We start from the raw sequence: 27959 nt of genomic DNA, 5'->3' as shown, positions 1-27959 counted from the left end.
TGACGCTTTGAAGCGACGTCTGGCTCCCAAAGCATAAACAACGATCTACGAATCGTTGGGCACTAGACTACCCATGTCATTTCAACTTATTTTCGTGTTTTTATCCAATTAAGGTTCAAGCACACTGAAAAAAACTTGGCACACACCTCGGCCCTCTGGGCTGTCTACTCAGGACTGGATTAGTTGTTGGTAGTTAGTGACAGAAAAGAGAGTGTAGTTGTCTTACACCTACCCACTGAGTCGTTAAAACTCGCTCCGAGTATGAGCCGGGCTGCTAACCTAGTACCTGCCAGCCTTATGTCCGATGGCTTAACCACGACACCACATAGGCCGGTCTACCCATTCCATATACCCACGCGTTTTATACGGGAAGTGTGGAGAATAACAGTAGTGATAATAGTCTATTTATAAAATATGCAGAAACATTCAGTGACAAAGTCCTCCTGTGAGGTGTACGTAGGCGTTCAACGATTTACCACCTAGACTTGGGAAAAATCTATTGACTAAAATTAATTAATGTATAATGTCTGCAAAAATTGTCATTGTTGTCTCTCTCTCTCTCTCTCTCTCTCTCTCTCTCTCTCTCTCTCTCTCTCACAGCGGGACGTAGCCCAGTAGTAAAGCGCTCGAGTGGTGCGCGTTCGGTCTGGGATCGATACCCGTCGGTGGACCCATATTGGCCTATTTCTCATTCTAGCCAGTGCACCACGACTTGCATATCAAACGCAATGGTATGAGCTATCCTGTCTGTGGGATGGTGCATATAAGAGATCCCTTGCTACTAATAGAAAAATGTAGCGGGTTTCCTTTTTAAGACTTAATGTCGAAAGTACCACATCCAGTAACAGATGATTAATAAATCAATGAGCTCTAGTGGTGTAGTTAACAAAACAAACTTATTCTAAACACAACGATCGCAAATCTGTAGTTTCAATCCATGCAGTTGTAAAAACGTGGGATTGGGGCGAGTTGACAAACTATTGGGACGAGTCAGTTAGGTGCGAATGTGTTTTGGAACGAGTTTTGTCAATCGTCATCTAGTAGTAGTACCAGTCTACGGAGTACTTCCTTTTTCCTGTTCAATTTCAACATCATAACATGGCATTCATTTTTATATCTTGTCAGTGAGTCTTACTTTGTAATAATGTAATATTTTGAGTACATTTTTTACTGATTTCACTTAGATCTTAAATGATGATACGTGACAGAAACCAGAGCCATTTCTTGACCTGGAAAATGCAGTGAGAAAATAGAACCAATCCAATGCATAAAATCGTAAACGCTTGTCATAATGATAATGTCAACTGTCAATGTCAGGTTTTATTTACAAACTTTTACCGAACAAAAAACCCTCAGTTCCACTCGCATTGACCGTTAACGTTAGCTGACCCAGACACTCACTCACTGAGAAATATTTTTACTTGGTCCCAGCTTTCTATAAGGCAATTTTACAGTGGTTGTTTCCTGTTTGATCTTCAGAGAAAAGCGACGTTACATTTCTGTAGGTTTATTTACCATATATAATTTGGGGTCGGTTCATCTTGACGAATTCTGTACACCATGATCATGTACTTGTGTATGAATAAGATGAGCAGAAACAATAACTTGTGTATTTTACATGGTTTTGATAATTATTGTTGTCACTACCGCTGTTAAAACATGTTTCAAGGAGATCCATAACACTCAGTTACACTGTTGAAACATCGAAGTTCATGTACTTTATTGTCAAGACATTCTACCATGATGATGAAGCCTCCAGTTTGGTACATTACCTGGATTTTCATAGTGTCTGTGGTGAGTATGGTGCTTTAATAATTAATACAATTATTATATTCACTGGTGTAGGAAGAGAGTGGGTGGTGGTGGTGGGGGGGGGGCTGCTTCCACCGAATGAAATATTCACCGTAATCGATCTTTATAACAAATTTTATACAGCAATTTAGGATTTAAAAAAAAGAAAATAAGGAAAATTGTCTTTAAATATTATTTTGACGTCACATGAGGTTATAAAATTCACTAGCCATGGGATTAGTGATTTAGAAAATTTACTAGCCATGATTAAAAATTCACTAGCCCTACTTTACTTTAAGTTAATACAGTTTTACTAAATAATATTGGTAATAATCAAATATGTCACCTAAAGAGGGAGATCTATACTAGATAGAGTTTAAAAACACTAACATTTGGGTGTGGGGGTGTGGGTGGGGGCAGAATATTCATATTTACAAAATAGACTTAACTGCAACATTTAACCAAAAATATTCACTAGCTGTTGGGTATGGCAATAGTTGTTATTTACTAGCCCAACATTGAATATCACTAGCCATGGGAGTGGGACTACCATATAATCTAGAAGCCCTGAACTCTCGACCAAGTTCTTCTTCTCACCCCAACCTCGAAGCCAGCACTTCGAATGCATACTTGTTTGACACCTACATACACATTCTAGGTCTAGCTCTGGAACAGCAGAACATTTCGCCAAATTATATATTAATTAAACTTCCAAATTTTATACATCTATGCCCAGTTATTTTGTAACAAAATATCAAATAATACTTGAATTTTTTTCCGCCAAATTAAAGTAATATTTGTGAATTATTTTCAAAATTCACAATTGGTGAATTTGGCGAATGCCAGAGCTAGCCGTGCATGATTCCACATTCAGGGCTGTAGCTTTGGGTGAGCAAAACAATTCGCCAAATTGTCTATTAAACTTCAAAAATTGCAGAAATTGTCAGTTATTTTCTAAAATATGTCAATTATTCAGGGTTAAAAATTAGCGGTCGCCCGGTTGCCCATGGTGACCTTGGCTATGGGTGACTAAGAATTTTTACAAAAGTAGTCCGCTGGGCGACTATCAATTTTAGGGTCTGGCAAGCATGGTTCCAGTTAAAAAATGTAACACTGAAACTGAACGAATTGTAATAAAACACACCGCGTCTATGCTGGTGCGAAATACATATGTGACAGCAGAAGACATATAGACCATGCTCTATATTTTGACAGCACCTACTCAGCGTCTGTGGTTTTGGTCGGGGTTGTTCTAAAAATAGATCTCAAAATGTATTGAAGACACTGCATGTATTTTTAAAATCTGGAAGTTGTCGGCTTATTGGAATGGACTGGATACATCATAATTATCCAGTAGAGCTGCTATTTGATAATTGTTATTTAATGTTATGGTGAAATAAAAAAAAATAAAAAAATCATATTTAATTAGCTTGTCAAAATCAAAATCTGTCTTGTATGTAGTTCGAACTCACACTAACGTGAGCGCATGCACGCCTATAAAAATAACAATTGAATTTTCCATTAATACTGAGCTTATTCCAAAGGCCAGTTTGTCGTTGTCGGTATCGTGCACACACACATGCACGCATACACACTATTACATTTTACTAAGGCAGAAAATATAAATTTTAGGCCATTGTCCGTTTGCGTCAAAAGGGAACTGATGAATTGGCATGTAACTTCACAATGAGTAAAGATAAAAGTCAAATAAAAACATATTAGTTTATTAAATGTTAAACCCATACCATCTCAAATTTAAAAAATGGGGTCGGGGTGTGAGGGAGTTCAAGGTAAGTTAAAATGTATATTTATAAATTACCATCAAACTGCATAGATTAAATTTTCTTTTCTGATATAGGTTTCCATCAGTTGTGTGTGTGTTACGGTTAAGGTAATCTGGAACAAAACCGTAATACATGATCAGGGCCATATTTCTGCACAATGCAATCGAATGGGTATTTGGCAAAATAGTGGATGATTCCATGGACCTCTGTCTAGTGTCTCGTCTTTAGGAGGACAGTCACTCCTAAGGAAATCCTTTACTTGAGATTTTACCCTTCTTGCATCGCTACAAAGAGGACTGCCACTCCCAGACTAGTTTAATTACTAAAGCACGCGTGGTTCTACATTTAGTCTCTTTGCATTGCATTATATATTTTTTTTACTTCAGAGACAATTCAAGTCATGCTGCATACCTTGGCTCTTCTAGCATTTTGTCTTCACCTCTGTGTTAAAAATGAGATTTAATATGTATAACTTGATGATACTTTGTAAAGTAACATTTTTATTTTTACTGGATTTCTTTTTTTGAGTTTGTATGGGTTTAAAACTTAACATGTTTTTATATGAATTTTAACTTTATTCATTATGAAGTTAAACGTCAATTCATTGGTATTACTTTGTACGGTGAGCACATGGTTACTATTAAAATAACACATTCTAGTTTTGATTTTGGCTCGTCAGTTAAATTTCAATGTGATAATTGAAGGCTTAGTTGAATTTGAGAAGGGCCAGTAAGATTTGTCTTCAACTGGCCCTGCTGGCGACCATGGTTTTCATGTTAGTTTTCAACCCTGATTATTAATGTAATTATTTTGCCAAAATAAAATAAAATTTGCCAAACTGTTTTCAAAATTCGCAATTGGCGAATTTGGCAAGTGCCAGAGCTAGCCCTGACATTCTTACATTCCACACCCATGGACCAAATACCATGTCCAAATGACCCTGACCTTCCTACATTCCACACCCATGGACCAAATACCATGTCAAAATGACCCTGTAATAGCTGTTGAATATATAAGCTATTATTATGGTTTCATTAAACAATTTTTTTCTTTTCCAGGGCATTGTGTTGTGTGTTGAGGTCAAGACTAGATCCTGTGTCCCTGGTCAGCTGCAAAAAGTTAACAGCGCAACAGGGGAGACAGTCTGCTGCCTGCCTGTCTACTGCGATCATGGTTTGTTGAGCCAGTTGGTTGGATTATGTGCAAAATTTACACATGCATCAGAATATATTGAGAACGGTTGCAGCTTTTTGTACCAATTAACAATGATTACTTACAATGTTTCACTCAGTATTAATCATAACAAATTGTATGTAGCATGTTTCTAGATTTCCTGGTATTTGTAGTAGCTTTTAGTTAAAGTAGCATACCCTGGAGTGGGACGTAGCCCAGTTGTAAAGCGCTGACTTGATGTGTGGCCAGTCTAGGATCGATCCCCATTGGTGGACCCATCGGGCTATGTCTTGTTCTAGTCACTGCATCATGACTGGTAATGTGGTATATCAAAGGCTGTGGTATGTGTTATCCTGTCTGTTGGGTGGTTCATGTAAAAGATCCATTGTTACTTAGTAATGAAAAAATATAGCAGATTTCCTCTCTAAAACTATGTCAAATGTTTGACATACAATAGCTGGTGATTAAAAATAACAAATGTACTCTAGTGGTGTCGTTAAACAAGTTAAAGTTTTGTTTAATGACACCATTATAGCACATTGATTGAATCATCGGGTATTGGATGTTGAATATTTGGTAATTTTAACATATATGGTCTTAGAGAGGAAATCGGCTACATTTTTCCATTAGTAATAAGGGATCGTTTATATGCACCATCTCAGACTGGGTAGCACATGCCACAGCCTTGGATATAGTACCATTCATGGTGTACTGGCTACAACGAGAAATATCCCAATGGGTCCACAATTGGGGATAGATCTCAGACCAACCGCGCATTAAACAGCGCTTTATCACTGGGCTAAGTCCCGCCCTCTCTTTAGTTATTTAAAGTAACATGCCCTGTATTTAAAGTAACATTGCCCTGTATTTAAAGTAACATTGCCATGTATTTAAAGTAACATTGCCCTGTATTTAAAGTAACATGCCCTATATTTAAAGTAACATTGCCATGTATTTAAAGTAACATGCCCTGTATTTAAAGTAACATGCCCTGTATTTAAAGTAACATGCCCTGTATTTAAAGTAACATTGCCCTATATTTAAAGTAACATGCCCTGTATTTAAAGTAACATTGCCCTGTATTTAAAGTAACATGCCCTGTATTTAAAGTAACATTGCCCTGTATTTAAAGTAACATGCCCTGTATTTAAAGTAACATGCCCTGTATTTAAAGTAATATTGCCCTATATTTAAAGTAACATGCCCTGTATTTAAAGTAACATTGCCCTGTATTTAAAGTAACATGCCCTGTATTTAAAGTAACATGCCCTGTATTTAAAGTAACATGCCCTATATTTAAAGTAATATGCCCTATATTTAAAACACTACTGCCTATGTTTTACTATTAGATCCATTTTTGATCATTAAAATTAGTCAAAAAGAATGTTCTCAATTCCTACATGTAGTTCTCTGGCTATTTACCAGATGGTTAGCCGTCTGTCTTGTATAATTATGACATGCATGAACGTTGCAGTCCCTTCCTAGTCAGGCCAAGAACGTTTTAATGACCTTTCTTCTATATTGAATGACTTACTACTATTGGTGTTGTATATTTCAGATCACTATGCGCGGCCATGTTCACAAAACGGAACATCCGACATGTGTACGCCCTGTGCCGAAGGAACGACTCTGGCTTACGGATCAAACTCGTATCATCCCAAAGTGTGCTACAGGAGGCCTCCTTGTGCCCAGTTTCCTGGTAAATAAAATGAACAGAGTGACATCGAGCCTCCAGAAATGCTTGTTTCCAGTGGCATGTTGGCAGCATGATAATGGGAAAATGATGATAAAACCGAAAGTGTTTCTAAGTTTGGAGTCCTGAGCCGTGTGATAAACAAGATACTAGTTATCATCAAGGTTTATGTTCCAAGTGAACTTACTTTTTGTTTGTTTGGTTTCTTTAACGACACCACTTGAGCACATTGAGTAATAAATGATCGGCTATTGGATGTCAAACATTTGGTAATTCTGACACATAGTCATCAGAGGAAACCCAGTTTTTTTCTAACGCAGAAAGGGATCTTTTATATGCTCTTTCCCACAGACAATATAGCACATACCACAGCCTTTGATATACCAGTATTGGTGCACTGGCTGGAACGAGAAATAGCCCAATGGGCCCACCAATGGGCATCAATCCCAAACTGACCGTGCATCAAGTGAGCGCTTTACCACTGGGCTATGTCCCGCTCCAAGTGAACTCCATGGTCCAGCCGGAGGCGACCATATAGGCTTCATCTCCATCTGTCCATCCGTCCCGCTCCAAATGAACTCCGTGGTCCAGCCGGAGGGGACCATATAGGCTTCATCTCCATCTGTCCATCCATCTGTCCATCCGTCCCGCTCCAAGTGAACTCCGTGGTCCAGCCGGAGGCGACCATATAGGCTTCATCTCCATCTGTCCATCCGTCCCGCTCCAAGTGAACTCCGTGGTCCAGCCGGAGGCGAACATATAGGCTTCATCTCCATCTGTCCATCTGTTCCGCTCCAAGTGAACTCCGTGGTCCAGCCGGAGGCGACCATATAGGCTTCATCTCCATCTGTCCATCCGTCCCGCTCCAAGTGAACTGCGTGGTCCAGCCGGAGGGGACCATATAGGCTTCATCTCCATCTGTCCATCCGTCCCGTTCCAAGTGAACTCCGTGGTCCAGCCGGAGGCGAACATATAGGCTTCATCTCCATCTGTCCATCTGTTCCGCTCCAAGTGAACTCCGTGGTCCAGCCGGAGGCGAACATATAGGCTTCATCTCCATCTGTCCATCCGTTCTGCTCCAAGTGAACTCCGTGGTCCAGCCAGAGGGCCCCTGCGCGTGCTGTAACCTCACCGTGGTGCAGGGGTGTAACATTCTCTTTGAGAATGGCCAATACAGCACAAATTGAAGTTTAGAGTAAAATTCGGTGTCCGTAAAATTCTGTGATATTTGTATTTGCATTTTTGCACAGTTCTTTACACTGTTTTTGTTTAAACCTTGAATTTTATATTGATGTTGATCATCACTTTATTTATTTGCATTTACCATAGTTTGACACCCAATAGCCGATGTATTTTTCGTGCTGGGGTGTCGTTAAACATTCATTCATTCATTCATTCCTAAGTCTTCGGCAGTGCCAAAGCGTTTCAATAAACCATGGTTTAATGATACGTGTAAGGATGCATTCAAAGAGCGAAACAGGATGTATGAGCGGTTCAAACGTGAACCTACAGCAGACAACCTGGATGCATTTCGTATTGCTACCCCTGCGTGTGCTGTAACCTCATCGTGGTGCAGGGGTGCTCTTTGAGAATGGCCAATACAGCACAAAATTGACGTTTGGAGTAGAATTCAGTATCCGTAACATTCTGTGATATTTGTGTTTTTGTACAGTTCTTTACACTGTTTTTGTTTAAGTCTTGAATTTGTATATTGATGTTGATCATCACTTTATTTATTTGCATTACCATAGTTTGACACCCAATAGCCGATGTATTTTTCGTGCTGGGGTGTCGTTAAACATTCATTAATTCATTAATTCAGCCAGAGGGGACCATATAGGCTTCATCTCCATCGGTCCATCTGTCCCGCTCCAAGTGAACTGCGTGGTCCAGCTGGAGGGGACCATATAGGCTTCATCTCCATCTGTCCATCCATCTGTCCAATCCGTCCCGCTCCAAGTGAACTCCGTGGTCCAGCCGGAGGCGACCATATAGGCTTCATCTCCATCTGTCCATCCGTTCCGCTCCAAGTGAACTGCATGGTCCAGCCGGAGGCGACCATATAGGCTTCATCTCCATCTGTCCATCCGTCCCGCTCCAAGTGAACTCCGTGGTCCAGCCAGAGGGGACCATATAGGCTTCATCTCCATCTGTCCATCCATCTGTCCATCCGTCCCGCTCCAAGTGAACTGCGTGGTCCAGCCGGAGGGGACCATATAGGCTTCATCTCCATCTGTCCATCCATCTGTCCATCCGTCCCGCTCCAAGTGAACTCCGTGGTCCAGCCGGAGGGGACCATATAGGCTTCATCTCCATCTGTCCATCCGTCGGTCCATCCATCGGTCCATCCGTCCCGCTCCAAGTGAACTCCGTGGTCCAGCCGGAGGGGACCATATAGGCTTCATCTCCATCTGTCCATCCGTCCCGCTCCAAGTGAACTGCGTGGTCCAGCCGGAGGGGACCATATAGGCTTCATCTCCATCTGTCCATCCATCTGTCCATCCGTCCCGCTCCAAGTGAACTCCGTGGTCCAGCCGGAGGGGACCATATAGGCTTCATCTCCATCTGTCCATCCGTCCCGCTCCAAGTGAACTCCGTGGTCCAGCCGGAGGGGACCATATAGGCTTCATCTCCATCTGTCCATCCGTCCCGCTCCAAGTGAACTGCGTGGTCCAGCCGGAGGCGACCATATAGGCTTCATCTCCATCTGTCCATCCATCGGTCCATCCGTCCCGCTCCAAGTGAACTGTGTGGTCCAGCCGGAGGCGACCATATAGGCTTCATCTCCATCTGTCCATCCGTCCCGCTCCAAGTGAACTGCATGGTCCAGCCGGAGGCGACCATATAGGCTTCATCTCCATCTGTCCATCCGTCCCGCTCCAAGTGAACTGCGTGGTCCAGCCGGAGGCGACCATATAGGCTTCATCTCCATCTGTCCATCCATCTGTCCATCCGTCCCGCTCCAAGTGAACTCCGTGGTCCAGCCGGAGGGGACCATATAGGCTTCATCTCCATCTGTCCATCCGTCCCGCTCCAAGTGAACTCCGTGGTCCAGCCAGGGGACCATATAGGCTTCATCTCCATCTGTCCATCCGTCCCGCTCCAAGTGAACTGCGTGGTCCAGCCGGAGGCGACCATATAGGCTTCATCTCCATCTGTCCATCCATCGGTCCATCCGTCCCGCTCCAAGTGAACTGTGTGGTCCAGCCGGAGGCGACCATATAGGCTTCATCTCCATCTGTCCATCCGTCCCGCTCCAAGTGAACTGCATGGTCCAGCCGGAGGCGACCATATAGGCTTCATCTCCATCTGTCCATCCGTCCCGCTCCAAGTGAACTGCATGGTCCAGCCGGAGGGGACCATATAGGCTTCATCTCCATCTGTCCATCCGTCTGTCCATCCGTCCCGCTCCAAGTGAACTCCGTGGTCCAGCCGGAGGGGACCATATAGGCTTCATCTCCATCTGTCCATCCATCTGTCCATCCGTCTGTCCATCCGTCCCGCTCCAAGTGAACTCCGTGGTCCAGCCGGAGGGGACCATATAGGCTTCATCTCCATCTGTCCATCCATCTGTCCATCCGTCTGTCCATCCGTCCCGCTCCAAGTGAACTGCATGGTCCAGCCGGAGGGGACCATATAGGCTTCATCTCCATCTGTCCATCCATCTGTCACACATAGTTTTCCAGGCTGTTTTTTGTTTTGTTTTGTTAATGCCTCAAGATAATGAGCTCAACGTTTGTATATAGCTTTGTCATGTACCGTTACAGATTGAAATTTGACTTTCATGGCACTTTACACATTTTAAAAATAGTTATGGCCCTTTGGGTTAGGAAATATGAAAATGTTTTGGGCCCAGTAGGGGAATGTATTGTTTTAACAGTACTTAGTCTTAGAATACTTGTTTTTATCTGTCACAGGCTTTAGAACGTTTTGAAAGGTAAAATAGAAAGGTGAGAAATATGGGTGTTACATTTCCAAAAATGACACTGACCATGTCAGCTATGTTGCTCAACATTACAGATGTAATGGATACACATGGTAGCAAATGTTATGCATACATTGTATCACGATTATGAAGTGGCAAGCAATAATCAGGGTTTGAGATGTTGTTTGCCAAATACGATTTAACCTTGAAATTAGCAGATTCATCTCATTACCAATTCAGCAAAAAGCTCATTCGAAAACCTTGTTATTTGTGTGTGTATACATTGTAGCTATTTAAAAAAAAATCTGTTTAGCTATATCTCACTTGCATTTTGGCTTCCGATTTTCTGATGAAATTCACCAAATTGCTATTCAGGGCACAATATTTCACGCGAACTGCCGTTCTGTTCGCATGTCGGTTACACAAAATTAAATTTACGCGAACTGCAAATCGGTTACGTCGTGACCTGTAGACGTTCAGAAATTAAAACTTGCAGACTTCACGATTACAGTAAGTTTATTCATGCAGACATACTACTAGTATTCCAAGAAATGTTTTCGACTGATTTTTAGATACTTGATGCGCGGCAAACCAGTAGACAACGGTTTAACTTGCGACCAAAGGCTCAGCATAGAGTCGAGCCAAAAGTTTTAAAGAAATGTGCACGGACCGCTAAGGCGCCTAAATTATCTGCTGCTATTCTATATCTAAAGGAATATATGTAGACATAATATTGGATTGCCTATAATTTTACAAAGGTTGAAAATGGTTTTAACGTAAACAAAAATGCAAAAATGTCACAAATACTAACATCGCATAATGAGCTTTAAATAACAAACATTGGAACGTCACTGTAGTATAGAAGTACCAGCGATAAAGTGAAAGTAGCATCGCCACCGCAAAATATCAGTGTCAAATTGTGGTCTTTCTTTTTATGTTATTATAAGATTTATTTTTATTAATCAAATCATGCACCAATGAGTAGCCTGTTTTATAGTTCAGAGGAACTGGACATTTGTTGCTTGGGTTTTTGGTGGGCTTTTTTTAATCTGCTGTATACTAAATTTTACATATCAGTGACAAATGGTAGCCTTTATTTGTTATTTATGAAAGAAAATTATTAGTCTAATCATGCACCATGAAATGGGCATTTTCCCTCCAAATGTATCTATTTTGTCTCAGTACTGGGCTGATATTTAGTCCTTTTACAACAGTATTAACTTCCCGCAAACTGCACAGAGGTTCTAGAATACGGTGGCCCGATGCCCGAGGACAGTGATTTTTAGATTCGGGCAACTAAAAATTACTTTTTGCGATCCCGATGGCAAATGGTGAATGATAATAATAATAATAATAATAATAATAATAATAATAATAAATCTACAACGCTACGATCGTACGAAAACAAAAGAAACATCTACAAGTCACTTCTTTGCAAACCGCAAGCATTAAATAAACTGTTTTATAAAACTTTTTTTTTTTTTTTTTTTAACTTTATGTTTGAGCTAAAAATTATGTATTTAAAATATAATTTCGACGTAACTTTGAGGTAACCGATCAGGTAATCCACAGGTTACGCAAATATAATTCACGTAACCGAACAATTGGTTACCTAGGTAAAAACCACGTGAACCGACTTCCGGTTACCTCAGATTTCGAAATATTGTCCCCTGCTATTAATTTTTGGCGTCCCAACTTACATGTAAACCCTACTAATGTGTATTCGCGTATAAATGTACTTGTGTGTGAGTCACTAGGAATGTAAGGCTTGTTAAACAAAACAATGTAAGCTAATAATGTGTGTACATAGAGAATAATTACATGTAGTTAAGCAGGGCTAGCTCTGGCCAATTGCAAATTTTTAAAGCAGTTGGCGAATTTTATTTTAATTTGGCGAAATAATTTCATGTAATAATTCACATTTTAAAGAAAATATCTGTTGATTTATGCAATTTTTTAAGTTTAACAAACAATTTGGCGAAAAGTTTTGCTCATTTAATGGTGTCGAATATCAGCTTTATCGTGTGAAGGTAAAACTGGGGAATTCCACGAGGCTTGAAATTCAACCAGCATTTCGTGTAATTTGACAAATTTTAAACACCAGGCCTTTTACTATAATCTGTGAAAAAACTACAATATATATATATATTAATTTCCAAGATATTAGGATATGTAATTTTGTCCTTTGTTTTGTTTAACAACACCACTAGAGCACATTTATTTATTAATTATTGGCCATTGGATATCAAACATTTGGTAAGTTTTGTCCTGCTCGAGAAGGTCAGGAATGGTACTTAGCGAATAACTGGTTACTGTCTTAAGATATCGGCTTTATCCTGCGACGGTTAGAATGGAGAATGCAGCAAGGCTGAGCAAGATAAAGCCGATATCTTAAGACAGTAACCAGTTATTTATTTTATCCTGCAATCCTACAGGAATATTCGGAAAATCATTATTTTATCTAGTTTTGTGTACGCAAATCGAGTATTGTCAACCTACATGTAGCAAAGCTTTTGCTGTATGACGTCATACAAGATACATGACGTCATTATTTGTAAGACGTTAGCAACATTCTGTCACATTAAAAAAGCGTTTTTAAACTCTTAATTCATAAATAAAAGAGTATGTTTACTGAAAACTACTCTAGTGATTTCCCTAGAAATTAGGCAAGGCAGGATAGACCAAACACTTTTGGGGCATTTTCACCATTTTCGGGGCACTTGTTTTTCATTCAAAATACACAAAAATTAATTGAAATAAACATTAATGTAATTTATGTGCTTGCGTTAATAAATGAATGGCAAAAGATATAAAATACATATTTTATTAATTAATAATACCTTTTTTGGTGTTTTATAAAGGCAGTTTTAGAATTAATTACTGAAAAAGGCTTGTTCAATCTCAGGGCAGCATGGTGCTGATTACGGCAAGATGGCGCTAGACTATTGAGGCATGGTGCTGCACCATGCTAAAACAAGCTAGGGAAAACACTATACTCTGAAATACTCGAGTCGAGTCGGGCTTATGTCACGTGACCTATATTTTTGGTCAGTGACAGAAAATATAGAGATTTATCTAGTCATCATATCTTTCCAATGTATACAGTGATTGCTGGATAATTTTTTTTATCTGCTGTTGTGTTTGAATAGTAAGGGTCTTTTGTATACATTTTCACACTGTCACAAGGACAACACATAGTAGATCCATTCTCTTTTCAGATTAGTTCAGATTTTGTTCATAATTATTTAAAATAAAAAATTAAAATTTCAGAAATGGCTGCAATTGATTCGGATACGTGTGAGTGTAACCGAGAGAGCGGTCTCCATGAACAGCAGCCGGAGAACACCCCGGTACCAGGGCTAGGACCCAGCATTGGCGCCCCCTGTCAGCCACTTCATAATTTTTTGGTGTGTGGGAAGGGGAGACAACCCGTGCAAGGAGAGTGCAAGGCCTGTCCTCCTGGTTACTTCAAGTCTGATAACTCCGATTATGGGCTCTGTCAACAAGAGAGAAAGTACGAACTTGTTAAGTTAGAATCTCATCTTATCATATAACATCATTTACCAATGAAAAATACAAACACAACTACAGTTTTAACAAAGTCAAAATCTCGCCTCACCATATTATAACATGTTCTAATGCAAAATACAAACACAACTACAATTTTAATAAACTCAAAATCTTGATTCACCATGCCACATACAAACATAACTATAGGCTATTTTAAATTAACTCAAAATCTCGCCTCATCGTATTATAACATTATCTAATGCAAAATACAAACACAACTACAGTTTTAACAAACTCAAAATCTAGATTCACCATGCAAAATACAAACATAACTATAGGCTGTTTTAAATAAACTCAAAATCTCGATTCCCCAAATTACAACATCATTTACTAATTAATGCAAAATACAAACATAATTAAGGTTTTAATAAAAATTGTGTGTTATTGTTATCCAAGATTATCAGCAGCTGCCTTTATACAAGATACAAGTCTGTCACTGTATATTTTTAATATTTTGAAACAAATCAGTAACAACCGGCCTCAGTGGCATCGTGGTTAGGCCATCGGTCTACAGGCTGGTAGGTACTGGGTTCGGATCCCAGTCTAGGCATGGGATTTTTAATCCAGATACCAACTCCAGACCCTGAGTGGGTGCTCTGCAAGGCTCAATGGGTATGTGTAAACCACTTGCACCGACCAATGATCCATAACTGGTTTACCGGCCTCGATGGTGTAGTGGTTAGGCCATCGGTCTACAGGCTGGTAGGTACTGGGTTCGGATCCCAGTCGAGGCATGGGATTTTTAATTCAGATACCGACTCCAAACCCTGAGTGAGTGCTCCGCAAGACTCAATGGGTAGGTGTAAACCACTTGCACTGACCAGTGATCCATAACTGGTTCAGCAAAGGCCATGGTTTGTGCTATCCTGCCTGTGGGAAGCGCAAATAAAAGATCCCTTGCTGCTAATCGGAAAGAGTAGCCCATGTAGTGGCGACAGCGGGTTTCCTCTCAAAATCTGTGTGGTCCTTAACCATATGTCTGACGCCATATAACCGTAAGTAAAATGTGTTGAGTGTGTCGTTAAATAAAACATTTTATTTATGGGTATATGGCGTCAGACATTTTAAACAATTGTGCAACCCGAACCTTAAGCTAATCTCGGTACCCGACGACCAATATTGAACTTTTCAGATTTTAATTTTCATAACCCGCTTTCATCTCTGTTGAATACTGTTTTAGCTGTGGCATGCTGGGATTGAAAACTAAAGCTGCCAGCACCACAACAAGCAACGCCGTGTGTGAGGACCCAGTGATCACTGACGTCACCAAGTCACCAGCAGCAGCTACAACAACAGCAGCTACAACAGATAAAACTCTGCTACCATACGTCAAAGTGCCAGGTGATATTAATTTTAGGGGAGGGATTTAGCTCAGTTCGTTGAGTGCTCACTTGAGATGCTTGCGTAGCAGGATCTAACCACCTCAGTGGATCCATTCAACTGATTGTTTTTTTATTCTCATTCCAACCAGTGCACCACAGCTGGACAAAGGCTGTGGTATGTGCTGTCCTGTCTGTGGGAAAAAATGTAGCGGGTTTCCTCTGAGGACTTCGTGTCAGAAGTACCAAATGTTTGACATCCAATAGCCAATGATTAAATATTACCAACTGTTTGACATCCAATAGCCGATGATTAAATATTACCAAGTGTCTGACATCCAATAGCCGATGATTAAATATTACCAAGTGTCTGACATCCAATAGCCGATGATTAAATATTACCAAGTGTCTGACATCCAATAGCCTATGATTAAATATTACCAAGTGTCTGACATCCAATAGCCTATGATTAAATATTACCAAGTGTCTGACATCCAATAGCCGATGATTAAATATTACCAAGTGTCTGACATCCAATAGCCGATGATTAAATATTACCAAGTGTCTGACATCCAATAGCCTATGATTAAATATTACCAAGTGTCTGACATCCAATAGCCTATGATTAAATATTACCAAGTGTCTGACATCCAATAGCCGATGATTAAATATTACCAAGTGTCTGACATCCAATAGCCTATGATTAAATATTACCAAGTGTCTGACATCCAATAGCCTATGATTAAATATTACCAAGTGTCTGACATCCAATAGCCTATGATTAAATATTACCAAGTGTGTGACATCCAATAGCCGATGATTAAATATTACCAAGTGTGTGACATCCAATAGCCGATGATTAAATATTACCAAGTGTCTAACATCTAATAGCCGATGATTAAATATCACCAAATGTTTGACATCCAAGTGTTTGACATCCAATAGACGATGATTAAATATTACCAAATGTTTGACATCCAATAGCTGATGATTAAATATTAATCAATGTGTTCTAGTGGTGTCGTTTAAACAAAACAAAACGTTTTTCTAATTTTATTTCAAACAGTATTTGTTAACACTTTTAAATATTTTGAATCAATTCAGTCTTTTATGTCTGAGGTGCTCAATCATGTTTTCCCACCTTAATGAACCAGGCTGTGGTATGTGCTGTTCTGTCTGTGGGAGAGTGCATATAAAATATATAATATATTTCAGAATTTCCAAATGATTGACGACCAATAGCCAAAGATGAATAAATCAATGTGCTCTAGTTGTGTCGTTAAACAAAAACAAAACTGAACACATTTTTATTTATGGTTAAATGGCATTAGACATATTATAAGAGTGTTTTTTATTTCAGGGTTTTATTATTATTATTATTTTTTAAATATGCATATTAATCATTTTCTTCAGAAATCGTGGATGACGTAGACGTCAAGAGTGGGGAAACACCATATTACTGGATTGCGATTGTCCTGGGGTATGTGTTACACAGGTTTCTGTAGAACGGGGCTTGTTCTGGAATAATCACTTGGCCCTGCAGGGTTTCTGCCAGAGGCTAAAATGGGTATGGTGTCATACCCAAATGTATTTGCAGATATTTGTTTTTAGGTTAACTTTTTGACAAAACTAATTACACTTATTACTGTATGATTTTCTAAACCCTATCCCTAAACTTAACCCATTTACTTTCTGGTGGAGGCCCCACACATACCCACTGTTGACTGTGGTTGCATTCAATTCCATAGCACCATACCCAAATATTACTTTCTGGTGGAGGTCCCACATACCCACTGTTGACTGTGGTTGCATTCAATTCCATAGCACCATACCCAAATATTTCTTTCTGGAGGAGGTCCCACATACCCACTGTTGACTGTGGTTGCATTCAATTCCATAGCACCATACCCAAAGATTTCTTTCTGGAGGAGGTCCCACATACCCACTGTTGACTGTGGTTGCATTCAATTCCATAGCACCATACCCAAATATTTCTTTCTGGAGGAGGTCCTACATACCCACTGTTGACTGTGGTTGCATTCAATTCCATAGCACCATACCCAAATATTTCTTTATGGTGGAGGTCCCACATACCCACTGTTGACTGTGGTTGCATTCAATTCCATAGCACCATACCCAAATATTTCTTTCTGGAGGAGGTCCCACATACCCACTGTTGACTGTGGTTGCATTCAATTCCATAGCACCATACCCAAATATTTCTTTCTGGAGGAGGTCCCACATACCCACTGTTGACTGTGGTTGCATTCAATTCCATAGCACCATACCCAAATATTTCTTTCTGGAGGAGGTCCTACATACCCACTGTTGACTGTGGTTGCATTCAATTCCATAGCACCATACCCAAATATTTCTTTATGGTGGAGGTCCCACATACCCACTGTTGACTGTGGTTGCATTCAATTCCATAGCACCATACCCAAATATTTCTTTCTGGTGGAGGTCCCACATACCCACTGTTGACTGTGGTTGCATTCAATTCCATAGCACCATACCCAAATATTTCTTTCTGGAGGAGGTCCCACATACCCACTGTTGACTGTGGTTGCATTCAATTCCATAGCACCATACCCAAATATTTCTTTCTGGAGGAGGTCCCACATACCCACTGTTGACTGTGGTTGCATTCAATTCCATAGCACCATACCCAAATATTTCTTTCTGGAGGAGGTCCCACATACCCACTGTTGACTGTGGTTGCATTCAATTCCATAGCACCATACCCAAATATTTCTTTCTGGAGGAGGTCCCACATACCCACTGTTGACTGTGGTTGCATTCAATTCCATAGCACCATACCCAAATATTTCTTTCTGGAGGAGGTCCCACATACCCACTGTTGACTGTGGTTGCATTCAATTCCATAGCACCATACCCAAATATTTCTTTCTGGAGGAGGTCCCACATACCCACTGTTGACTGTGGTTGCATTCAATTCCATAGCACCATACCCAAATATTTCTTTCTGGAGGAGGTCCCACATACCCACTGTTGACTGTGGTTGCATTCAATTCCATAGCACCATACCCAAATATTTCTTTCTGGTGGAGGTCCCACATACCCACTGTTGACTGTGGTTGCATTCAATTCCATAGCACCATACCCAAATATTTCTTTCTGGAGGAGGTCCCACATACCCACTGTTGACTGTGGTTGCATTCAATTCCATAGCACCATACCCAAATATTTCTTTCTGGAGGAGGTCCCACATACCCACTGTTGACTGTGGTTGCATTCAATTCCATAGCACCATACCCAAATATTTCTTTCTGGAGGAGGTCCCACATACCCACTGTTGATTGTGGTTGCATTCAATTCCATAGCACCATACCCAAATATTTCTTTCTGGTGGAGGTCCCACATACCCACTGTTGACTGTGGTTGCATTCAATTCCATAGCACCATACCCAAATATTTCTTTCTGGAGGAGGTCACACATACCCACTGTTGACTGTGGTTGCATTCAATTCCATAGCACCATACCCAAAGATTTCTTTCTGGCAGAAACACTGATGGGTGTGGTGGCATTCAATTCCATAGCACCATACCCAAAGATTTCTTTCTGGCAGAAATACTGATGGGTGTGGTGGCGGGATGTAATTTGTGTACCCATTCCCCACAACATAACGTTTTACTAGTGCACAGTGTGACAAATCCACCAGCCCTCGGTCCCATCTACTGAATTTTTGGTCTGGGCTAGTGAAAATGATCTACTGTATTACTATAATTTACAAAGGACACAAGCGTCTGTGAGGGCTTGTGACTTTCCCGAACTTTTGCCGAACACTAGTGTTACATCAGGGCTTGAACTTAAGAATTTGTCACCCACAGCAATTTTTAAAAGAATTGCCATGGGTGAAATGGCCCACAGATGGCAATTTTGAGCCTGCCTATGGCAATTTGTTTTTTAAAAGTGACGTTTGTAAATAATAAATATGACTAAAAGGTTATTTTGCTGTCTGCAGACATATTTCAAATGTGAAAATGTTAAATATTGGCAGATTATGTACACCAGGTATATATATTTTGCCATTGTTGAGGAATTTTACCGGTGCTCTCTACCTACGGCAATTTATATCTCAACAAAGGCAATTGCTGTCAGTGCCGTTGTTAAGTTCGAGCCCTGCGTACTGAATACATGAAAATATTGAAGACCTAATTGTTAGCATCACCTACTGTTTTTTATTGCTAAAGGGAGATAACTTAAAAGGATCCCATCATTGTGCCACCCATACTGGCTCTACAAACCTTACCCCCCCCCCCCCCCCATGTAATACATTTTGAAACTGTCCCATTACCAGTAATATTGTATGTGAAATTTTTGTGTTTTACATCATACATTACACAATGTTTACCAAGTGCACCACAAACACTCAATATTAATTTATTATAATAGTTTCCAAATACAGCGAAACCTCTCAAAACCAGACCCTCTGTAATAAACCGGAATTCCTTCAAAACCAAACTCTCTGTAATAAACCGGAATTCCCTCAAAACCAGACGTTTTTCGCGGTCCCTTTCTGAATACCTGTATGGAAGAGAGCCTCTCTAAACTGGATACCTCTTAAAAGCAGACTTTGTTTCTTGGTTCCGAGGGTGTCCAGTTTAGTAGAGTTTCACTGTACATACTAGAGTACCTACAATATTATGCTTTGCCACCTTCACCTAGAGTCATTTTGTTTCATTTTAACTTATTTTCCAAATATCCAATTTCAGTTCAAGCACGCTGTCCTGGGCACACATATCAGTTGAATGGGCTGTCTGTCCAGGGCAGTGGTGCTCACATAATCCATATTTCATTTCAGCATTAAATTTAGGGTATCCTAGATACAGGTACATGGTTGTAACAGTTGGGGAACAATATTTCAAAATCTTAGGTAACCGGAAGTCAGTTCACATGAGTTTTACTTAGGTAACCGATTGTTGTGAATATTGTTCTCGTAACCGATGAGTTAGGCCTACCTAATCGTAAAACTCTTAACTATACGGTTCTGTACTATATTGGTGGTTCAAAAAACATAAACTGTTTTTTACTTTCATTACTGATATATGCTACTTTTAATTTTAGAATGTAATTGTTCACCACGTAACCAATTGGTGGTTCTTGTGATTTTGAAGTTGGATAACTGACGCACGAACAAAACAATGGTTCTCGTGAAATATTGTGCCCTGAACAGGGGGATCATGTCTGTGTTCCCTCAGTTCTATGTTCCCTCTGGGAAGCCTAACCTTAACATAGAGCTGAGAAAACAGAGTTCAGGGAACATAGAACTGACCCTGTAACAGGTTAAACAAATAAAATGGGTTACCATTATTTTGAGGGGTTTTTTTATGTAGCCAATAACTGGTTATTAATGCAGACTTTTAACACTCCGAAGCCTACAAATGTTGGATATACCCTCAGTGTGAAAGCTGAATGTATATGTAACACATTCCATAATACCCTCACCACCGTTATATAATAGTTGAATTGTTCCATAATGGTGGTGTACCCCATTTCGTAACAAATTTGAAATTACTGACCATCTTAATTGAACATAATGTTTTCAAAATCTGGATTAGCGATATTTCTAGTCAACTGAAAATTGATTAGCAACTACTGTTTAATGGTTTAAAATTGTGTAGTGAACTCCGAAATTTGCATAGCGAATCGTGAAGCGATGCTGAACAAAATGTTGCCTGAATATATGACCAGTATTATCCTTAATTAAAATCCTGTTGATTTCTTTTCTAGCCTGTTAGTTCTTCTGCTTGTGGGCGGCCTTCTGTATTACAAGAGAAGCAGAATTTGGCAATTTGTAGGTAAGTTGTCTTGTATGGTGTTGCAGTGATGGTTTCATTGGGGTTTTCACTGAGTTTTCTACTCTTTGAATCTCAAAGGACAAAAAGGAGAAATAAGCAGACAGTTATATCTTTTCCCAGGATAGCACTTTTCCCAGTTGTAAACACATTTCTGAAGGTGTGGTTTCTTTTGCTTAGGTGGGTGGTTGTTAGCTCACCTAAAGTTCATTTTACGTGTGTGATTGTGTTTCTGGGTGATTGCTCACCTTATGACTTTTAAGGTACAACAAAGGTATCTATTTCAGGAGTCAGACCGGACAAACAAATTACATCTCATTTTGTTTGGTTGATTAAAACACATTTTCAATTTTCAAAATGAACTTTAATTGGATAGAAGCAGAAAATAAACTGATATGGAATAAAGACATCATAAAATTATGCTTGATGCGCAGTTGATTTGGGATCGATCCTTGTCGGGGGTCCCATTAGGCTATTTCTTGTCAGTGCGCCATGACTGGTATATCAAAGGCCGTGGTATGTGCTATCCTGTCTGTGGGATGGTGCATATGAAAGATCTCTTGCTACTAATGGAAAAATGTAGCGGGTTTCCTCTGTATGACTGCTAAAAATGACCATATGTTTGACATCCAATAGCCGATGATTTATAAATCAGTGTGCTCCAGTGGTGTTGTTAAACAAAACAAAACAAACTTTCAGTCTTACACCTACCCACTGAGTCGTTAAAACTCACTCTGGGTGGGAGCTGGTACCGGGCTGTAAACCCTGTACCTACCTGCCTTATGTCCGATGGCTCAACCACGACACCACCGAGGCCGGTAATTGAGGTTCAAGCATAGTCTCCTGGACACACATCTTGGTTAAAGGGTCTGCAGCCATACATGTATTTAAAGGGTTTTGGAAGATATTTTTATGACAATTTACTTACATTTTCTTGCTTATAATATGAATCTCTGTAATTTAATATGGCTTATAATAAAGTAAATATGTAATCAATTTGGTAACAGCTTTTTGCTATAGCACTGCTAATTGCTGTCACAAATTGCAAGAGCCATTTAATGTAACACTTACTTCAGTCTTAGAAATTTCATGTACAAACCCACAACCCACAGCATTCAAGTTCCAATTTACAATATTTGACATCTTTTAGAAATTTGCTCCTGATTAATTGACTACAACCACCCCCCACCCCCCCACCCCCCCCCACCAGCATTCAAGTTCCTGTTTACAATATTTGACATCTTTTAGAAATTTGCTCCTGACTAATTGACTGCAACCCCCCCCACCCCCCTCCCAGCATTAAGTTCCAGTTTATAATATTTGACATCTTTTAGAAATATGCTCCTGACTGTAATTGACTACAACCCCCCACCCTCCCAGCATTCAAGTTCCAGTTTATAATATTGGACATCTTTTAGAAATATGCTCCTGACTGTAATTGACTACAACCCCCCCCCCCCCCCAGCATTCAAGTTCCTGTTTATAATATTGGACATCTTTTAGAAATATGCTCCTGACTAATTGACTACAACCCCCCCCCCCACCCCCACCCACCCCACCCTCCCAGCATTCAAGTTCCTGTTTATAATATTTGACATCTTTTAGAAATATGCTCCTGACTAATTGACTACAACCCCCCACCCTCCCAGCATTCAAGTTCCTGTTTATAATATTTGACATCTTTTAGAAATTTGCTCCTAACTGTAATTGACTACAACCCCCCCCCCCCCCCCCCACCCTCCCAGCATTCAAGTTCCTGTTTATAATATTTGACATCTTTTAGAAATTTGCTCCTAACTGTAATTGACTACAACCCCCCCCACCCACCCCACCCTCCCAGCATTCAAGTTCCTGTTTATAATATTTGACATCTTTTAGAAATATGCTCCTGACTAATTGACTACAACCCCCCCCCCCCCCCCAGCATTCAAGTGCCTGTTTATAATATTTGACATCTTTTAGAAATATGCTCCTAACTGTAATTGACTACAACCCCCCCCCCCCCACCCCACCCTCCCAGCATTCAAGTTCCTGTTTATAATATTTGACATCTTTTAGAAATATGCTCCTGACTAATTGACTACAACACCCCCCCCCCCCCAGCATTCAAGTTCCTGTTTATAATATTTGACATCTTTTAGAAATATGCTCCTGACTAATTGACTACAACCCCCCACCCCACCCTCCCAGCATTCAAGTTCCTGTTTATAATATTTGACATCTTTTAGAAATATGCTCCTGACTAATTGACTACAACCCCCCCCCCCCCCCAGCATTCAAGTTCCTGTTTATAATATTTGACATCTTTTAGAAATATGCTCCTGACTAATTGACTACAACCCCCCCACCCCACCCTCCCAGCATTCAAGTTCCTGTTTATAATATTTGACATCTTTTAGAAATATGCTCCTGACTAATTGACTACAACCCCCCCCCCCCCCCCAGCATTCAAGTTCCTGTTTATAATATTTGACATCTTTTAGAAATATGCTCCTGACTAATTGACTACAACCCCCCCACCCACCCCCCTCCCAGCATTCAAGTTCCTGTTTATAATATTGGACATCTTTTAGAAATTTGCTCCTGACTGTAATTGACTACAAACCACCCCCCTCCCAGCATTCAAGTTCCTGTTTATAATATTGGACATCTTTTAGAAATTTGCTCCTGACTGTAATTGACTACAAACCACCACCCTCCCAGCATTCAAGTTCCTGTTTATAATATTTGACATCTTTTAGAAATATGCTCCTGACTAATTGACTACAACCCCCCCACCCACCCCATCCTCCCAGCATTCAAGTTCCTGTTTATAATATTGGACATCTTTTAGAAATATGCTCCTGACTAATCAACTTTTTTTCAGCCCAATGCAGACAGACAGAAGCGAATATTCCACTGACCTCTGTAAGAGTTGATGAGTCGGGAGACAATGTTGCCATTGGGGCTGTTTCCTATAAGGCCACCAATGGAAGCAATGGTGTGGTTCAGAATGGCCATTCAAGGGTATCACCGGCACCAGGGCCAGGTCTCGAGAATCGTGATGTCGGAAGAGAAGAACACTCGTCTCTGAACCATCGCGATGAAGATGGCGCCAGTGAGAGAGATTCATTGCTGGATTCCAACCCAAATGGAACCGTCACAACCGGATTGTGTAGCAGAGCAAATAGTAGTACAGTACTGTCCGGAACATCAGAATCGTATCCAACGTACTTATGTAATCCAGAGTCTTCGGTAGCTGCGGAGATGTCATTGCCAGATAAGACAAAGAAGGCAGAAGTGGATGGTGATCCTTCATTTGTAGGAGGTGGTGAAAGACATGGAGCTGTGGAAGGACTACGGCTTCGTGATTTTGGGAAGTCAGAAATAGAAGCAGGTAGATCTGTAGGTGAAGAACCTAGGATGGATCATTTGAAGTTTGGTGTGGACAGAAATGTCCGTACATCTGGAGGTTCTGCTTCAGGGCAAGGTTGTGGTGGTGTTGGTGGAGGAGGAGGAATCCAGCCGAAACCGGAGTTTATCTCCAATGGCAGAGTTCATACCGGTGAAGTGACTGAGAAAGCTGTTGCCCGTAAGGACGGAAAGCATTTATGCAACGACAGAAATAATACTCAGCCAAAATATGTTGTGAGTAGCTCTGAGGGAGGTGGACGTTGTGGCCAACTAAGAGGATCAGGAGATGGACGTTGTGGCCAAGGAAACCGATCAGAAGATTCTCGAGGTGTAGATCTGGCAGCAAGTCCTGATGACACCTCACTCAAGCACGTCACGGATTCTGTGGGTTCGGAAGTGGAGACACGTAGAAAACTTGTTGTGAATCTACCACGTTCAAATGATCTGACAGATTCTCATCACACAACAAAGAAACAAGTAGATCCAGCTTCTTCAAAACACGATCCTTCACCTTCTGCAGAAATGGCACGTGGATGTGTCAGTGATTCATTATGCTCAAGTTCTGACACACATTCTCAAGTGACGACACCGAAACAAGTGGATTATGAATCAGAAAGTAAACCAAGTATTGGTTCTGCCCAGAGACACATTCTGGACCAAAAGCCTCAAAATAAAGAACCGCATTCTACCGAAATATCTCATCGTTCCTCGGGTAGAGGTGCTGATCCAGATGCAACTGATGTAAAACAGCCAGTGTCTTCTAATGATCTCGACTCGGGAATCAGTCGGGATAACCCGCCAGTTACTCAGCAGCCAGTGACTTATAACAACGTCGATTCTCAAATGTGTCGTCGAGACAATCTGCCAGTTGATTCTAGTCCAGCTGGCGTTCACAGAAACAAGACTGAGGTAGACCAGACAGCCAGGACTGACAATGTTAACAAAAATAGAAGACAGCTGCCACAGCGAGCAATTTCTGAAGAGAACACGGAGAAACCGGTTGGGCGTGTTAAGCGTAAGTTGGGGCTTTTTCAACACAAAGTAAAATTTAAGCAAGATACAAGGCTCGGAATAGCGGCCTGCAAAAAGCAAAAAACAGTCAATTTTTTAGATGTACACACAGTGTAGTAGGTGAAATAGAAATTCAAAAATGCATATCTGTGGATGCCGAATTCTTTTTTCTAAAGACCTTTTACGTGTATTTTTATTTTTTATATCCATACATGTATAGAATCGATGTAAAGCATTTCACATTTAATGTTCTGAGTATTCCTATAACTTTTATTAAATTCATGCTCACATGCAGATAGTTTAAAACAAAAATAATTCAAGTGCTATTTGTGTAATTTCTGTTCAAAAAACATATAATCAGGCCCGTAGGAAGGGGGGAGTCTGGGGTGGGGGCACGTGCCTCCCACTTGTGAGCCTTTTTTTTTTACTAACATTAATGTTTGCCATTGTAACCAAAATCTGATATAGAGTTTGTACCCAATCCGTCATTGCCCCACCCCCCCAACCCCACTCCTAAAGTTGTTCCTACATGCCTGTATAATGAATTATAATAAAATAATGTTTTATTACAAATTTAGCAATAAAACCTCCAAGGCGTAAATCCAAACTCTTGAAAAGTACCTGTATGTGATGTCATTGTGTATGTTTGCCAAATCTTAATAATGTGTTATTTTCTCTTAGCGATGATTTCCCAGAATTCCACATCCTCACAAGGGGAGGGAGGGAGGCTCCCAACTCCCTCAGCAGACATGGTGACGCAGTCTCCATTTGACTATTCGAGGGCACAGCGTGACCTAGCGAGGGTGACCCCAGGAAATGAGCGGGTTTAGTGAGATCGCTACAGGATGATGTTTCATTCCCCACGCTGTACTCGGAAAGTTCGAATTCTCGTTCTTAAGACCTTGTAAGTATGACCTCAATAATTAAAATAATAAAATTTACGTTTATTCATTACATTATATAGCTTGATGCCACATTTGTCCAGCTGACAGTGGTAAATATTAAATTTACATTATATTCATTACAATATATAGCTTGATGTCGCATTTGTCCAGCTGACAGTGGTAAATATTAAATTTACGTTATATTCATTACAATTTATAGCCTGATGTCGTATTGGTCCAGCTGACAGTGGTAAATATTAAATTTAATTTGTATTCATTACAATTTAAAACTTGCATGATGTCGCATTTGTCCAGCTGACAGTGGTAAAGCGCGCAGTCTAGGATCAATCCCCGTCGATTTCTCATTCCAGCCTGTCTAAGGGATGATGCCTATAAAAGATCCTTGGCTACTAATGGAAAAATGTAGCAGGTTTCCTCTTTAAGACTATATGTCGAAAGTACCAAATGTTTGACATCTAGTAGATCAATAAATAATAAACAGATAATATAATAATAATAGATGATAAATCAATGTGCTGTTGTAGTGTCGTTAAACAGAACGAACTAACTTTGGTCCAGCTATTGCAGCGTGTGTTTTTGTATTTCTTGATGAACAGAGTATTGTCATCAGGCAATATTATATCTGATGGTGTCACTTTATATCAATTGGTTCTTAGTCATATCAATGAGCATTTCTGTTTATGAACCCAAAAATAATTCAGTATAAAATAGGAACTTTTAGTGTTATTATTAGGATGTTACAAATTTAATTTTAAGAATTGTCAGCTATGTCTTTTACGTTTTTAATTGTACATGATGAAGGAAAGCAGCAAATATATATATATATTTTTTTTTTTTTTTTTTTTTTTTTTTTTTTTTTAAAGTCCAGTTGGGTGTTATCCCATATGACATCTCATATGCAAACTTCTTTCTGTAATCATTTTTTAACAAACCTTTTGTTTACAGGAAGCCGTTTTATAGAAGAAGGTGTGCAAGATGGTTGCTGACTGATTTGGATAAAAGTTCCACCATTGTTGTAATATATAGTTGTGTCCCTTGTACCGATTTCCAGAATGCCCTTGCTTTAAAGGTATACATACTTGGGTGTTTTACAACATTGGTATTTGTACGTAGGTTATTTGTACCTAAAAATTAAGTTCTTTCCAGAAATATATTAATATAGCAGAAGTGTAAAAGTTTTACACTTTTGTATTTTGCAAGCTTTGTATGTTTTGTAAAACCCCAAAATAAATTAATGTATTTTGTACAATAATTTTTAAAAATAATAATAATACTGAAATTGTGAACAGTGCTGAATTATTCAAATATCCAATATGTATATTTTAACTTGTGAATTTTATAATATATTATTTTACGCATGCATATATATATATACAATATATTTATGTGCGTATAGTTACTTAATTGCCAAGCAAATGTGGTGTCAGGTTGGAAGATCTAAAGGTTGGGGTCTTTAAAGAGACATTCCTGAGTTTGCTGTAATTTTTAAGATGTTATCGACTAACAGAGACATTTTAACGATTGTAATTACATATCAAATATATTAGTGACTGTGCATTAAACGTGTTTTTGATC

The 27959-nt window shown here is 39.8% G+C and overlaps 1 protein-coding gene across 1 annotated transcript; it reads left to right on the top strand.

Annotated features, from left to right (window-relative positions):
- Positions 1 to 828: 828 nt before the first annotated feature.
- LOC121389884 lies at positions 829 to 27959 on the top strand. Its single transcript, XM_041521545.1, has 10 exons — positions 829 to 1794; positions 4634 to 4748; positions 6307 to 6447; positions 13637 to 13880; positions 15117 to 15277; positions 16669 to 16735; positions 21011 to 21078; positions 23942 to 25483; positions 26161 to 26383; positions 27330 to 27959. The coding sequence occupies exons 1-9, from the start codon at positions 1741 to 1743 to the stop codon at positions 26307 to 26309; spliced, it is 2541 nt and encodes an 846-aa protein (XP_041377479.1). The 5' UTR covers positions 829 to 1740; the 3' UTR covers positions 26310 to 26383; positions 27330 to 27959.

The sequence above is a fragment of the Gigantopelta aegis genome, chromosome 15 (assembly GCF_016097555.1).
Source record: "Gigantopelta aegis isolate Gae_Host chromosome 15, Gae_host_genome, whole genome shotgun sequence".
Classification (NCBI taxonomy): domain Eukaryota; kingdom Metazoa; phylum Mollusca; class Gastropoda; order Neomphalida; family Peltospiridae; genus Gigantopelta; species Gigantopelta aegis.
Note: the sequence above shows the minus strand (reverse complement) of the source record. Positions and strands in the feature narration are given on the sequence as shown.